The following is a 14,905-nucleotide window of genomic DNA, read 5'->3' as shown; positions in this document are numbered from 1 at the left end:
TCCTATCTGTGCACTTGAACACTGTATTACTCTTACTTTTCTATTTCAGTTCTCCTGTTATTCCTTCCTTCCAAACCCATTGCAGCATGACTGCTAGGTAGAGTAGTTTTTGTGATGGAGAGTTTCTTAGGCATCTGCAATGTTACTAGAAAAACAATTTTAATGGAAACAATTCCTCTTAAAAACATGCATGGAAATATTTGTCAAGTACTTTTTAGAATAGCACTGATTGCGTTACAGCAGCACTCGGAAAGCAGATCGGCACACTAAGCAGGACAATCCAAACACTGACATTTGGAGCAGTCACCCTGCTTTCCTTTTGTCAGTGAAGAGACATTTCTACAGCATTATTCATCTTATCCTAAAAAGAGATGTCTAAACAAGATCAAATTGATCATTCCCTTTATAAAGAATGCCTGTTTACTACTGCAGCTCATGTCCAGCCTTAGGTTTATTGACTAGTTATGGAGAATCTGACTCCATAGAAAATTAGTATCTGATTTCCCAGGATCAGACAGGCTTTCACCACTGCTTGTAGAGGCAGCATGCAGGACTTCCTGTTCTACAACCTGAAGATGGAAAGACCTCACACTGTTTCAGAGCCAGTTTCCTAGACCTGGAGCAGGCATTACTGAAAAGAAATACTCTGGTATTCTCCTTAGTAGAAAACAGAATTGCACTTTCTGACCAACATCATAGGAACATATCCTGGACACTTAGGAGCATCTTTTATTTTTGCTCTAAATATTTCAATTGTTAATAAAGAAGTCAACTGTGTTAAGTTCCCTACATCTTCCAGGAAGCTTTTCGTGAATGTGGATGTGCAGCATGCAAACCCACTTTCGCCTAGCACTGTTGGAAGCAGGAGTCAGCACTCTCAAATCTCATTTGACGTTTTGTCAGCTCCCCCTGTTGCTGACGGAGAGAAACAGCCTCCCCTAGAGTCAAGTCCCCCGGAACTCAGGGTGCTGGAAATTTGATCTGCACTCTGAACGGCCCTCCAGTAAATCTCTTCTAAAATGAGTGGAGTGTGGGTGTTCCTCGGCCGGTGTCCCTTTGTCAATACATGAAGCCTTAGGCACTGGAGAAGAAACAACGGCACAAGGCAAGCTCCTTCTGCCGTGAGTGTGCACTACTCCAAATCCAGGCCTGCGGACTGATCCTAGTTCTGCAGTTACAGCTGGGTCTGCAGGAGCTGCAAACAGGGTGAAGAAGAAGCAGAAGGAAGCGAACAAGAGAGGCCTGTATGAGTTCTCCTGCCCTCCTGTCAGTTGTTGATATATTTTCCAGATATGAAGGTGCTGGAACAGACTCTGTGCCCTCTTACAGTCCAACAGAACTTAAACCCATTCCTGGGTGTCCCACATCACAAAGCAAAAAAAGGTTAGTGTGCCACAGGCACTGCTTGGCTGTGCATGAGACTCTCTTTTTCCTCTTCCCTTTCACCCTACTCAGTGTCAGTTGTCTGTATCACCTGCTGCCCTAGGCTGTCTGCACACAGGGAAGAGGAAACTTGGGCCCAGCTTTCCTCTCATGGCTGCAGCATGCTCCTGTGAGAAAATCACAGAATCAATTAGGTTGGAAAAGACCTCTGAGATCATCAAGTCCAGCCTGTGACGGAACACCACCATCTCAATAGACCATGACACTAAGTGTCATGCCCAGTGTTTCTTTAAACACGTCCAAGGGACAGTGCCTCCACAACCTCCCTGGGCAGCCCATCCCAATGTCTAATCACCATTTCTGTGAAGAAATTCCTTCTAATGTCCAACCTAAACCTAACGGCTTGAGGCCATTTTCTCTTGTCCTGTCACTGGTTGCCTGGGAGAGGAAGCCAAGCCCCACCTGGTTCGCCCCCCTCCCTTCAGGCAGTTGTAGAGAGTGATAAGGTCACCCCTGAGCCTCCTTTTCTCCAGGCTAAATATCCTCAGTTCGCTCAGCCCCTCTTCACAGGACTTGTGCTCCAGACCCTTCACCAGCTTTGTTACCCTTCTCTGGACTTGCTCCAGTACTTCAGTGTAAATAAAAAAATTGAGAGGATGCTGTCCTGGAGCTTGCTCTGCCTGGGCAGCCTGCGCAGTTTGCTGCAGCTGTGACTGCCGGAGCCCCGGCAGCGGGAGACGGGAAACACCGATACTCACCTCGCACAAATTCCCTGCCGCAGGCTGTTTCATAAACCCCTGCCGGAGGTCATCCTCTCCCACACTGCCTTGTTTCTCTGCGTGCTGCCCTGGCCCCTCGCCCGCCGTGCTGCTGCGCCGGGGCTCCGCGGCGGCTGCTGCCATCGTGTGCCGGCAGCGCTGCGCGCCCGCTCCCGCGGCACGGAGCACTCCCACCTGGAGCGCCCGCTCCGCTCCGAGCCTGCCACCTACACCGCGACAGGACACCAAACACCCAGATTAGCCAAGGCTTAGTGTCATCCCGTCCCTTCGCGCTGTTTATAGTTCTGCCGTGCCCTTGCCTAGGAGCAACATCCGGGCTGAGGAAGGCTCCGGCAGACGGTCAAACGCGCAAAGAAGGAGAGAGGAGATGGAGCAAAACGGTGCAAAACAAATGTTTCTGTTCAGATAGGTACAGCTGAATCAACGGTGGCACAGAAAACCTGTGGCAGGGGAAGAAAAAAACCCCACAACCTAAATTTGTGTCTCTCGTGCACTAAAGATACATGAATGGCTTTTGAGGGCCCAAGGCACCTTCAGCCCCAAAGCAGCGCAGGCTTAGAGGTCTGGTGGTTCCTAAGAGAGGGACACTGGGCAAACCCACATGTTGTCTGCCTGGAACCAGGCAGGTTCTCTGATCTCCACTCAAAAAAGGTCTTAGATCTCTTCTGATTTCTGAACCTTCTCACCACCACTGCAGCTTGTTCATGTCATTATTTTTAATGTTATCTTGTACTTTTTAATGTATTAAGGGATACTAACTAAAGATTAAATCACTTTTTAAAAATTTTCTTTTGATCAAATTCATTCATAGATCAGTTTGTGTCAGAAAACCATAAAACCTGAAAAATTATCCCAACTTAAAATATAAGAGCCCAGACAATATTAAACAATGTATTTTGTTTTTCAAACAGATTTTAAGCAAGGTTTTAGTTCAGAGTAGCAACAGGAGACACAGCTAATATAATGGGCTTCTGGTAATTATTAGGTACACCAGTAAATATTTATAATATATGAAGTTTTGTTTGGTTTGTTCAGTTCTGAAATAATATTAGATGCAAATTGCAAACATTTGAGCTGGAGCTTAGACATCAGGATGTTGCATGGATTTTCTGTAACCAAACACATTTGATCTTGTCTTTAAGGTCAGCATTAGTCACCTGTGCTTGCTCGTTGAGGACAGCTTCATTCATTTCAGCACAGAACTCTGTGCTTTTTCTGTCTCTGCCATCAAAACACCATGCTCACAGGCCTCACTCCCAGGCACAGATGAAGCCTAATATGTCCTCAGATACAAATACTGAAATTTCACAGTGTTTCCTAAGCAGCTCTCTGTTATGTAGAACAGTGTGAAGCTCTCTATATAGTCTTGTTAAACAAAATGAATGTGGATTTTAGCTATTTAGAGATTATAGCAAGAATTTAACGCATCACTATGATATTGTATGAATCAGTGATACTGGTAGTACTACTGAAAAGGAAGAAACAACCAGATTCCAGGTTTTACATTCAGAAAAGCCCCTTCTGATTCCATCCTTTAAAATGCAACCTCTAAGTGCAGAAAAAAATCAGGGTGACAAAGAAAACCCACTGAGACAGAAATCACTCTTAATGGTGGTTTGCACTGGGAGGGACAGGGAGTAAGCAGAGACTCACAAGCAGCAAAACACCACTGGAACTGCTTGGCTTACACCTGAGACCTCTCAGCTAACTCTTCTCTCATGCAGACCTTCAATCTTACCATCTCAGTACATCTCGTTGCCAGGTAGCCAGTAGCAATTAAGAAAGCAACCCATTTTCCATTATCATCCCCACTCTCATTGCAAAAGAATCTACACTGTATTATCTTCCTTTATGACAGCCTATTACCGAGGAGTTTTTCTCTGCCCCATGTGCTGAAAAGGGTTTTGCACAGCTGCCTGTGATCCCAGAGCAGCTGATGGGATGCAGGGCTGAGTTTGTAAACAAGGTGGTTTCAGCCCTCCTGCCTTTTTTCTTCCTGAACAGCTGTCCCCCAGACTGCTTCTCCAGGTCTGCCTGATAACACAGCTGCCTCCTGCTGAGCAGCTCTGTCAGATACACTCCGGGAGCCCAGGGGATGTGCTGAAGCTGCACTACAGCTTCACGCTTGGCCACAGCAGCTCTCAAGACAGTGCAAACAAACACTGGAGTATCCCACAGAGGTCAGTTAGAGCATTCAGCATCCTTAGGTGATGGGTACACCCTTCATTCATTTCTTTCCCCCTCCCTCCCCCTTCCCCCCTGAAAGGTCCCGATACTTTACGTAAGAGCTCAGGAGCCCAGCAGGCACTGTGATATGTAACAGCTGGTTTGCAACAGGGACAAAAATGAGAAGCTTGTTCTTTCCGGTCTGAGCTGAGAGTCTCATATTTCAGCTCCGCCTTCACATTCCAGGCCTACCCAGGCTACTCTCAAAAGATTTCGAAAATGGAGCCTCTCACAACTAGTTATCCTCTGAAATACTCAGTGCCCAAAGCCAGGGTCTTTGTTGTCTTCCTGTCAATGGTTTTGTGTACCACCATTCTCTGCCTGCTGCAACTCAGTTTTTTTAAACCTAAAATCAAAGATTTTTATTCTTTTGAAGTCAAGGATTCACGAGGAAGGATCATTTCCTTGGAGAAGTACAGAGGGAAAGTAAGTTATTATTTCACTTTTTCTGCCTTGAATCCTTACTGACAAAAAATGTGTACATTTCTAGGTAAATAAAAGGTTTGGTTATGGGAGTTTTTTGGCAGAGATTTGTGCTAAATTCCTGCTCTTCACACAGTAAACTGGAGAAAATTTGTTTTATCTAGGCCTGCTCCAGGAATTAAGTATTAGATCTAATAAATCAAGGAAAGAAATCATATTATTTATAGACCAATGCAGCCTAAAAGGCAAACTGGTGTATTTTAATCTTAGTTTGGAACATTGGTTTTGGATTTTAGAAATTCATCTAGTAAGTATGATTTTAGTGCATGTCCTAAATATCTGCTTTTTTAAATGCTTATATTTAAACAAAGCTGTAAAAAATAAGTTTATCAGTTTCCTGGATTTTTACAACAGATTGTTTGGACGTAATTATCTTCAGCTGCTTTCATCATTATCTGTTTTATCTGTTTAATGAAACGATGATCAGACAGATTAAGTTTACCTTTCTGACAGGAACCATCTCGGTAATGAGAGATGCCATTTTAAGATTTAATTGTGATCTCTACAATATCTGTAGGCTTTTTCCTTACTATTCTAACTTTATTTTTCTGAAGGCAACTTTGGTTGTAAACGTGGCCAGTTACTGCCAATACACAGACAAAAATTACATCGCACTGCAAGAGCTACACAGAGAGTTTGGTCCCTCCCACTTCACTGTGCTGGCGTTTCCCTGCAACCAGTTCGGAGAATCAGAGCCTAGTTCAAGCCAGGAAATAGAATCTTTTGCCAAAGGAAACTATGGAGTAACATTCCCTGTTTTCCACAAAATCAAGATCCTAGGATCAGAAGCAGATCCCGCCTTTAAATTTCTAATAGGTAATTGTTTTCTTTTATGTATCAAGCTGCCTGTGACCATGGTACTCTTACTGAAGCCAGGCTGAGTGTTTTTGTCAGGGAACATTGAAGTCTTCATAAACTAGGGAGGGAAACAGGCTCTCAACATACAATTACTCTCATTACAATCTGGATATCAAAACTATGGGCAGAAGAACAGTATCCTGAAAACATCAGTTTCTCCTCACTGCTTGTAAAAACAGCCTACTCTGACCAGCCCAGCTAGAAACATCCGTTTTGTGGGTGTATAAACTTGGGTCCAAAGATTTCCACCTACAAAATCCCATTACAAACCATGTGATTTTTATTTTAAAAAGGCTTTTATTATGAACAAAACTGTAGTTATGGGGATCACAAAATTACTGGAAGATTTTATATAAACACATGAGATTCCTTTCTTAGCAGAGTCGTATGTCCACCTTTACATAAACTGTACTGTAAAGCAGGATTATATGTACTAGTTATATATAACCACTGAGATAGATAGATAGATAGATAGATAGATAGATAGATACAAAGTTAGATAGAACCACTGATTTGTATTAATTTTTCATGTGAACTTCAGGGCCTAGCCCACAAAATCCTGCATGAATACAGGGAGCATTTACAGACTAAGAGCCTCATATACTCAGAAGCAGAATTAAATTCTCTTGTCTCAGTTGATCAAAGATCTCATAGACTTAAAGCCAACTTGAAAAGCCTCTCTGAATTTTTCTGAGTTTTGACCAGGCCTTTGAACCATATTGATACATGAAAGAAAGAATAGCTTAAACAATCCTTTTCTAACACACCATTTTAACTAGAAAAAAAAGTAACAGAAAGCCCAAACCTGTATTCAATCTCCTTGCCCTCCATTCCACTCTCTCATAGTGCCTCTTGTCAGAAAACTATTACAATATCCAAATGAAATCCTTTCTAGAACACTTAAGTGTTGCTTCTTGCCATATCCTCTATGATACCTCCTATGTACTTGAAAATTGTTATTATTGAGTAGTCATTTAAGTGGTCACCATTGTCATTGTAACTGTTTGTTCCTTCCTTCTCTTAGGCATGCTACATAGACCTCAGGTAGCTTTGTCTCCCTGAGTTGCCAGATGTCCAGTGGAATTATTGAGTGTTTTCTCTCTGTTCTTTACAGAAGAGACTAGAGCACAAAGGCACCAGCTGTGTGTGGTGAATCCAGATTCTAAATATCAGTGCAATCAGTGTTAAACATTAATACCTATAAAGGCAAAAAAATTGTTCAGCATTTTCTTATTTGACATGCTGTTCACCCGCAGGAAGGAGAAAGAACCTTTGGTACTTAAATATTTTGAAACAAAGTTTTCTCTTCCTGCATTCCTGTGTCTCACATTAAATTACTGTGCATTTTCAATTAAAGTATCTGTTTTCTTCATGTAGCTGTTTTGACAATCAGTAGATTGAACATCTTCATGCTATACCACCCTTTTGTGCCTGTGACTACTAGCAACAGGATGAAAACAGGACTGTCAGATAATCTAGTGCAAAGTTGGTCCCCTTGCTGCACAAGTGTGGTGTCAAACTTCAACCCATTGCTTCAAAAAATCAGTTTAGGGTCTGGCACCATTCCCAACCAAACACTTGTTCTCCACTCAAAATCTACTGTAGTTTTTTGTGAAAGCAGCCTAATTAAGCCATCACCCATTGAACTTCCTGCTCCCATTTTACTTCCCCAAAACTGGCGTAAAACTGGGGATTCCCTGAATAAATATGCAGCCCTTGTATCCTCTTCCCTAGGAAGCATACCACCGTAAAAGTAGGAACTCTCAAACAGTTTCACAGGAAGAGGGGAGCATCATTCACCTCCCACTTTTCAAATCATTAACAGCAACCAGTAAATCCACACCCAGCAAATAATATGGTGGGATTACTTCAGCATAAATAGTCAAAGAATCAGTGTGGGGCATGGAGACAATTCCAGGTGTAAGTCACTAAAATTATCTGATTTCATTCTTACAGATTCCTCAAAGAAAGAGCCTCGATGGAATTTCTGGAAGTACCTTGTCAGCCCTGAGGGTAAAGTTGTGAAATTCTGGAGACCCGAAGAGCCAATAGAAAGTATCAAGCCAGAAGTAACGTCATTAATCAGGCAGATTATCATGAAAAAAAGAGAAGACCTCTGAAAAGGCCATTCAACACCATAGGTATGCAGCCTTTCTACATTCCTGGGAAATGTTGCTAGAAGCTAAACCATCAGGTGATTTTGCTGCTCTTTAGCAGTGGTGTTTGCAATGTCCATTAATGCTGGATTGGCTCCTGCAATGGCCATAAGAATGACTGAGGTTACTGACAGGACAAGGCACTTGGTGCCTTGCAGGGAGGGACTGTCAATCTGCATAAGGGGTTTATGATTTTTTTTTTTTTAATTGCTGACAATAGCTAATTAAAATTGTCACCAGAAGGGAGATAGTTAGAAAGAAAGTTTATTTTAAAATTACTTGTTATTTACACAGGGTTTTTTTCCCACCTACTAGTAACAAAGAGGTTCTTATATTCCATTAACACATAATTGCTCTGTTATGAAAGAAAAGAGGCCCAGTGACAGCAATAGCAGGGTTTCTAGAGACAAATGTAACTGAAGATACCAGCTTTGCAGTATCTTCTCAAGGAAGACTACTGAACTGTGAAGCTGTCAGTTGCAAAAAAATTGTACATAGAAAGTAAGATTATTAAAAGAAGAAAAAAAATTGAAACAAAATGTTTGCTTGCTTGCTTTATATTTTGATTATTTTACTTTCAGTTTTACAACACCTTTAAACTCTTCAGCCTTCTCCTCACATTTGTGCTGAAGAACAGTGCCTCAGACATGATCTCCTTTCCTGCTGGATTCCTTCTCTTCTGACCTGGATGAAGGCAGGGCCTGTGTAAATATACATGGTTGTTTACGGAAGGATTCAAGGGGCAACAAAAATCAAGAGCCCAGCACTCTAACAGACATCTTTCTGACACAGTCCAAAACAATGCTCCTCAGTCACCCACCTACCTCATCTCTAGAATAAAATGGCAATCTTCAAGTAGAGGTAGAAGAAGGGGCTGAAGGTTCATGGCTGAATCCCCACTCTTCTCACCTTGCAACCTCCCCAGTCCTGCATGTAACTGCAAACCCATTTCCAGTTCTGTCCCACTGTTCTATTACAAACTGCCAAGTGTTTTGATTTATCTCTTTGAAGAAGGGAGATAGTAAATATGATTAAGAAACCTCACTCCAGCTGCCCGTGTCTTGAAGGAGGGCTGAGAAAATAGAAATGAGAAAAAACTGTCTCAGTGGAGTTTTCTATATGAAAAGAATGGATAGAATTAGTTCTGTTCTCTTGTAAGACTAACAGTGATTGAAAATACCTAAAGTGCTTCAAAATTTTTTTCCAGTAACAGCCACTTAACTGTATTAAAAGGCGAGAAATTCAAAAGAAATAAAAAAAACAACAAACAAACGAGGGGTCTTTTTCATTCACTTATTGAATTAATCGAGAATTTCACAAAAAAATATTTACGAAGATTGAGTGATGGTACTGATGTGGAAGATTAAACAAAGTCACTCTCAATGATGACAAAGATCTTTTTGGAGAGGAACTCAAATTTAATGCATGATAATTTTATCCACTTACACTTTCGGAGTCCAGTTAAGGACTATGCAAGGGTCTCATTAGACCAAATGAGTCTGCTGCTAGCGTTTTAGACCAGCCTCTGCACTGTTAGCCATTAACCTGCAAGATTCCACATCAAATCTGTCAAGACAGTGCCTGTTCTTATGCTGAGATCCTGTATTTTACTCCAGTTGCCTCCTGCATGTACAGTTCCAGCCCTGAGAACACATAGTGGGACATATCAGGTGATTTTTGTCATACATCTCTGCTGCTTTGATGGAGCAGGAATGAAACTGAGATATGGACCCTCTCCTCTCACTGGGAGCAGGCTACAGTCATGTAACTGCGTGGCAGGACACACTGTTTTGCCCTTAAGAGGTGGATATCTTAACTTGAAAATGTACAAGTCTAAAACATGCATGTCTGCTCATGTGCACTGCTAAAGCTCCCTGGTTTTTGCATCACTGAATAAAAAAAGGGTAGGTATAAAGATATGTTGGGTGCTGTTAGAGGAAGACCTGAAAAAAAAAATGCTTACTTTAGTCCTGGTACTGCCTGAGAGTTATTCAGCATGTGGGAAATTTCACCTGGGTCCTTAAAACACTCAAGACAAACAGTGCAGTGTAATTTTCTAGTTTGAAAGGTATCAGGAAGGGAAGGAGGGAAGGAAATGTGTACGCTTCGTTTGTGACTCGCTCATTAAAGCTCATATTGTTTTTCAGAGAACACAGTGTAATCTTGAATATCTCAATGCCAGTATTAAGATCAAGTGTCTTTCCTGGTATTCAGAAATAGCATGTGGTATTAGCGAGCAAGTGGACAGAATTACTTAACTCACGCCTTCCTGAATCATGTCCACTCCACAGTCCTAGAAAAAGAAGATTTTGTCTGAGAAAACAGTCATTGAGCTTCTCATTTCGCTATTTAGTCACAGTGCACTACAACCATCTTCTGAAGAGATTTCAATATAGGTACTGTTCAGTCCTGATTGTACACAGTTTAAGTTTTTCAAAATTTACTGTTAATTAACATTCCTCAACAAATTAACATACCTCCTTAACAGAAACTCAGTGTGTTTGTATTACTTATATATCATCATGAGACATGCCAGCTCTTCCAACATAATGTTTAGGGCAGATCATTGATAAGCTAATCACTCCTTTCTTAAAACTAAGTTACCAGTTATCTGAGGTAAAAATAAAGCATCTTTAATGGCCAAATCTATGCAAACTTGGAAAGGCAAATAAATAAAATGGAAGTAAGAATACTATTGTATAAATACACATTTATTTATAGTCAAAAGGCAAGAAAGTAGTATGAATGCATGTCTGCATAAATATTCACTTAGAGTTAATTTTAAATACAACATATAAAAATACAAAGTCCAAATTTTTAAACAGATTGAAACCTATTTCTTGGATTCTTAAATAATCTCCCCAATTTAAGATTAAACTACCCTCCTATAATGTTTAACAAAGATCAGTCCATGAGTGTCAAAGTTATTTCATCTCCATTTGAGCATAACCTATTGGATCTTTCTTCCTAACCCTTCATTCCCATCTCAAGCTTCCTTCACTCCTTAGGTCTGACATATCCTTATTTTTTCAAACAGATACCATTTAATTGCGAGCTTCTCTTTCCAAAAAGTTGCTTGGGAGTGAAAATATTCTAAATCCATTTCAGTCACCAGTAGTACATGTTCCTGTAAATTCAAGTACTGTCACAAAGTACTTGTTTGCTGAGCCAACACATCAGTGTTCCTTCAAACATTTAATGGTATAAGAGAAACATACTCATATAGGGTTCAAACCCAAAACTGTTACTTAGTATTTACATAATTCAGTAGATTGTTTATAAACCAGTTGGGGTAGCTGTATAACTGTATGAAATACAACTACACTTACTTTTATACTCTCGGTTACACTTTATTTTATACCCTACATTCACTCAGTCTGTATAACCTAGCACAGCTCCCTTCAGTCAGGGGAACTAGGCAGGCATTGGACCAGCTAGGGACCTATGAGATATTTATAACAACAGTGTTTATATTCTTGTTTTGACAGTGATGTATGTGCTAATCTGACAGTGTAGTCAGTTGCTGGTGTGTGAGGAACAGCTAACTAACAATACACTGCCTAATCACCGCACACAACAGTGGGATCACCGTGACTCTGCAGCCTTCACCAGCACTGGTGCTCTTTCTCTTCACTGTCCCAGCTACATGCAGCAGCACCTACACAAAACAAGTAACAACAAAGAGTTTCTGCTGCACTCTGTAGATGCCTAAAGCACCAGGACAAGGATACTATTAACACTCTGTTCACTGTGGCAGTATGTTTGGCAGAAGCTTGCAGTGTAACATGAATCAAAAAGATTGATATGCTTCCAGCTTTTATTCTTCTTAGTCTTGTGTACTGTTCACACTGTGTGGCTGGAGAGACAATATGCAGTTTTTTTAATGCATTGATGTTCACAAATTATATTATCTGAAGAAGCAATGAGAGAGGAAAAACTCTAAGCCTGACTTTTTAATACATATACAATGGAAAGGTAATTATTTTTCAGATACATAATTAAGGAAGTTAGTGAAAGTGACTGTAAGCCTTTGGGGCCTTTCATTACTCAATTAAAAACAACAAACAAACAAAAAACACCTCCCAAAAAACTATCAAGTTGCATTTGCCAAATATTACTATTAGAAAAACTAAAATCAAATTTTAAAATGCATGTAAAGTTTTTAACTGTGCTGCTTTTGTTTTTAAAAACCTCCCAGGAGCTTAAATTTTTTTGAAATATTTGAATTATATACCTGGTTCAGGTATGTAAAAACATCCTGTTACCTTGGTATCTAAAAGTAGATGAACACCAGAGTCTAAATTCATCAAAAATTCTCACAGTTGTTAGAACAATGGAAATACAAAATACCACTTATATTTGCCTGACAGTCAAAAAAAATCAACAATAAGGAGGAACAAAAAGATTTCTCATACAAAAGTAATGGCTTTCCATTTTGATGACCAAGGTATGTGGGAAAAGAGAGCAGCTGCATGTTAGCTGCTGTCAGAATTTCAAGCAGCCAACAAACACTGCCGCCCCATCACACACAGTTGCACCACCTCCATTCCTGGAGCCCAAATCCCAGCACCTTCCGAAGGAACTGCCTTGAAGCAGCGGTGAGCAGCCCTGCAGCCAGTGACAGTGTAGCAGTGACTGCTGCATTAGGTACAGCAGTCAACTAGCAATACACTGCCTACCAGACACAGAGTTCTTATGAGGGAGATGCCTCCTGCAATAATATGCCTGGAAATATTTGTCATTTTCTCCCTAAATTCAGTGTTATTCACCTGTTTTAAGGTTCATGTTTCAACATGTATATATACAAGTTCAAACAGTATATACTGTCAAGAAATAAATGTCACAGATACGTGCCTGACTCAGGAATACCAGAATAAGAGCAGTAGTATAAACCCTGTGTGGAGTTCCCAGACTGTCCAAAAGGAACTGGATACTGTTGCAAACAGTTTCTTGCCTTTAGTTGTAGGACTACCAGTATAGTGTTGCCTCCACAAGTTAATTTGTATCATACACACTTCAGTCCTTTTCTCCGAGGGACATTTGCTTACAGTCACAGTCGCAACCCTGTCCTTAGTCTAAATGAGCCCATAGTCAAAATCAGTATAGTCAATTTTATTTTGAAATTAGAATTATCATTGGCTACTCCATAGTGCAATTTACCTGTAGGTTACAAGCCACAGGATACCTCTATTTACAGCCACCTAATGGAAAATGAGTAAAGGTTTCAGGATTGAAGCTCATCAATTTAGTCTGCATGGAGGTAAAATTTTACCTCCAACACCCATTTTGTTGAAAGTCCTTTGAAGTCAAGCTGGAAAGCAGGTAATGAGTTAGACACTTTGTACAAAAGCCAATTAATACTGTATTTGAAGCCTTCACTTTGTTCCTTCAGAACTGGTCTTAAATCACTCAAAATAAATCTTACCTCAATACAAAACAAAACATAAAACATTTACTTCCTTGAGTGGTGCTGCTGTTAGCAGCCACAGAAAGTACTGGTTAATTGAGTTCTCCTTGTTCCACAGCAAGAGGAGGCCACCTCTGAGTTTTCTGTGATGCTTTTGAACGAAACAATATGGAGTACAGCTAGCAGCTGTGGACGCATCAGAGACGACAGCCAGCTAACATGCACTGCCACACTGTTACAATCTCTTCAGTTTTGGCCATTAGTTCCCCTTCACCACCAACCCTAAAGTTTTGTCTCCTAGAACTCAGTCGTTGCCCACTGCAGCAACATGGCTTTTCCCTAAGGGGTTATTTATATAAGATATATATGTTGAAGCAACGTTCTCAGCACGCTAGAGGTTACATTTCTATATTGCCATTATATCTAATGGCACACTGCTTATCTCCTGTCTCAGTGTTTTTCAGTATGGTCAATCCCACCACCACCTTTATTTCCCAGTCCATCAGTTCGTATGTTGCAGTCTTACCTGGTTTTGTGATTTATGTCAACTCATTAAGACACAAGCTGCTTGTATTTTGCCTATTGATTACTGTTAAGCAATTATTTTTGTGATTAATAAGTTTCCTACCTAGGTTCCTTCTGCACTTGTGAGTTCTTTGCTGTCTCCCTCATCATTTACCACCCTCAAAACGTGGATAAGTGAGCTTGTAGTTCCAATGGAAAGAGAGCTCTGCAAATCTATACAACCCCTTCAACCAGGTCAGGTAGCTTTTGCTTTTGAAGAGTAAGCAGTCCCTCTAGTGCACTAGGAGAGAAGCCCAAAGGTGTTTTTGTTTCCTCCCCTGAACAGATGTCAGTTTACCACAACTTGTGATTTTCTGGTATTGCAGATGCTACACTTGAGAAAGTGTGATAAGGATTAATAGAAAACAATAGAAAGTACGTGTTGTGGGTTTTTTTTCAAAAATGCTTATTTTCCATAGTTTCATTCCCTCCTCCCTCCCTCCCTCCCCCAGAAGTGTACAGTGGAACTCTCAGTTCAGTGTGTACAAAGGAGTGCAAGTGTCTGTGCCGATCCTTACCTTAGACGCTCTCCGTGGGCTTCTGCTCCACTTCAGGTCTTTTCCAAGAGTTCTCATCGCGTCATGCTCGAAAAAAACACAGAGACACAACACTTAGCAACCGCGCAGCTCAGTTTGTTCACACGAAATCACCCTCCACCCAGCCTCGTTGCTGGCGAGGCTTCCCCGTGAGCCACGGCCCCGGGGACAAGGCAGAGCCGCCGAGGAAGACATCCCCCCGGCCGCGGTCCTTCCCAAGACACCGGCAGCCCCTGCACCCCCACGAGGCACTGTTACCAAAGCAAGTCCTCATCCCTCCTGCTCGTCCTCAGGGCGCGTTTTTCTAATTTCCACTCCATCTCTGTCGGTGCAGAAGCCGGCTGAAGCACTGAAGGAGAGGTGCCCTGGGGCAGGATCGCTCCGAGCGGGTCGGCCCACAGGAGGGTAAAGGGATGGTCCGGGCAGGTGCGTGGCAGGGAACCTACTCGCAAGGCAACCTGTGCGGAGGGAAACTTATAGCCCGGCCAGCCCTCGGGGCGCCGGTCCCAGCTG

General features: G+C 41.5%; 2 protein-coding genes and 1 long non-coding RNA gene across 4 annotated transcripts in view; 1 reads left to right on the top strand and 2 right to left on the bottom strand.

Moving 5' to 3' along the window:
* Positions 1-4,549, bottom strand: part of CDC20B (cell division cycle 20B) — a gene marked incomplete at its 5' end in the record, with an annotated part of 19,631 nt that extends 15,082 nt beyond the window's left edge. Inside the window, 1 exon segment of the mRNA XM_048291267.1 lies at positions 4,444-4,549. Within this exon segment, the coding sequence (XP_048147224.1) occupies positions 4,444-4,549 (106 nt within the window).
* GPX8 (glutathione peroxidase 8 (putative)) lies at positions 4,499-9,157 on the top strand. 2 transcript variants are annotated; one of them, XM_048292194.1, is made up of 4 exons: positions 4,527-4,814; positions 5,426-5,687; positions 7,686-7,870; positions 8,467-9,157. In XM_048292194.1, exons 1-3 carry the CDS (start codon positions 4,608-4,610, stop codon positions 7,847-7,849), a joined length of 633 nt encoding a protein of 210 aa, XP_048148151.1. In that variant the 5' UTR covers positions 4,527-4,607; the 3' UTR covers positions 7,850-7,870; positions 8,467-9,157. The 2 variants fall into 2 exon arrangements, with proteins under 2 accessions (XP_048148153.1, XP_048148151.1); XM_048292196.1 differs by lacking the exons at positions 5,426-5,687; positions 8,467-9,157 and having other exon boundaries at positions 4,499-4,814; positions 7,686-7,778.
* Positions 8,894-14,905, bottom strand: LOC125320160. The gene is made up of 2 exons (XR_007201026.1): positions 14,375-14,905; positions 8,894-10,178 (listed from the first exon to the last, which is right to left on the bottom strand). It is a non-coding gene; the product is annotated as an uncharacterized LOC125320160 (long non-coding RNA).

This window comes from Corvus hawaiiensis, chromosome Z (genome assembly GCF_020740725.1).
Source record: "Corvus hawaiiensis isolate bCorHaw1 chromosome Z, bCorHaw1.pri.cur, whole genome shotgun sequence".
NCBI classification, from domain to species: domain Eukaryota; kingdom Metazoa; phylum Chordata; class Aves; order Passeriformes; family Corvidae; genus Corvus; species Corvus hawaiiensis.
This window is presented reverse-complemented; position numbering and strand designations above follow the sequence as displayed.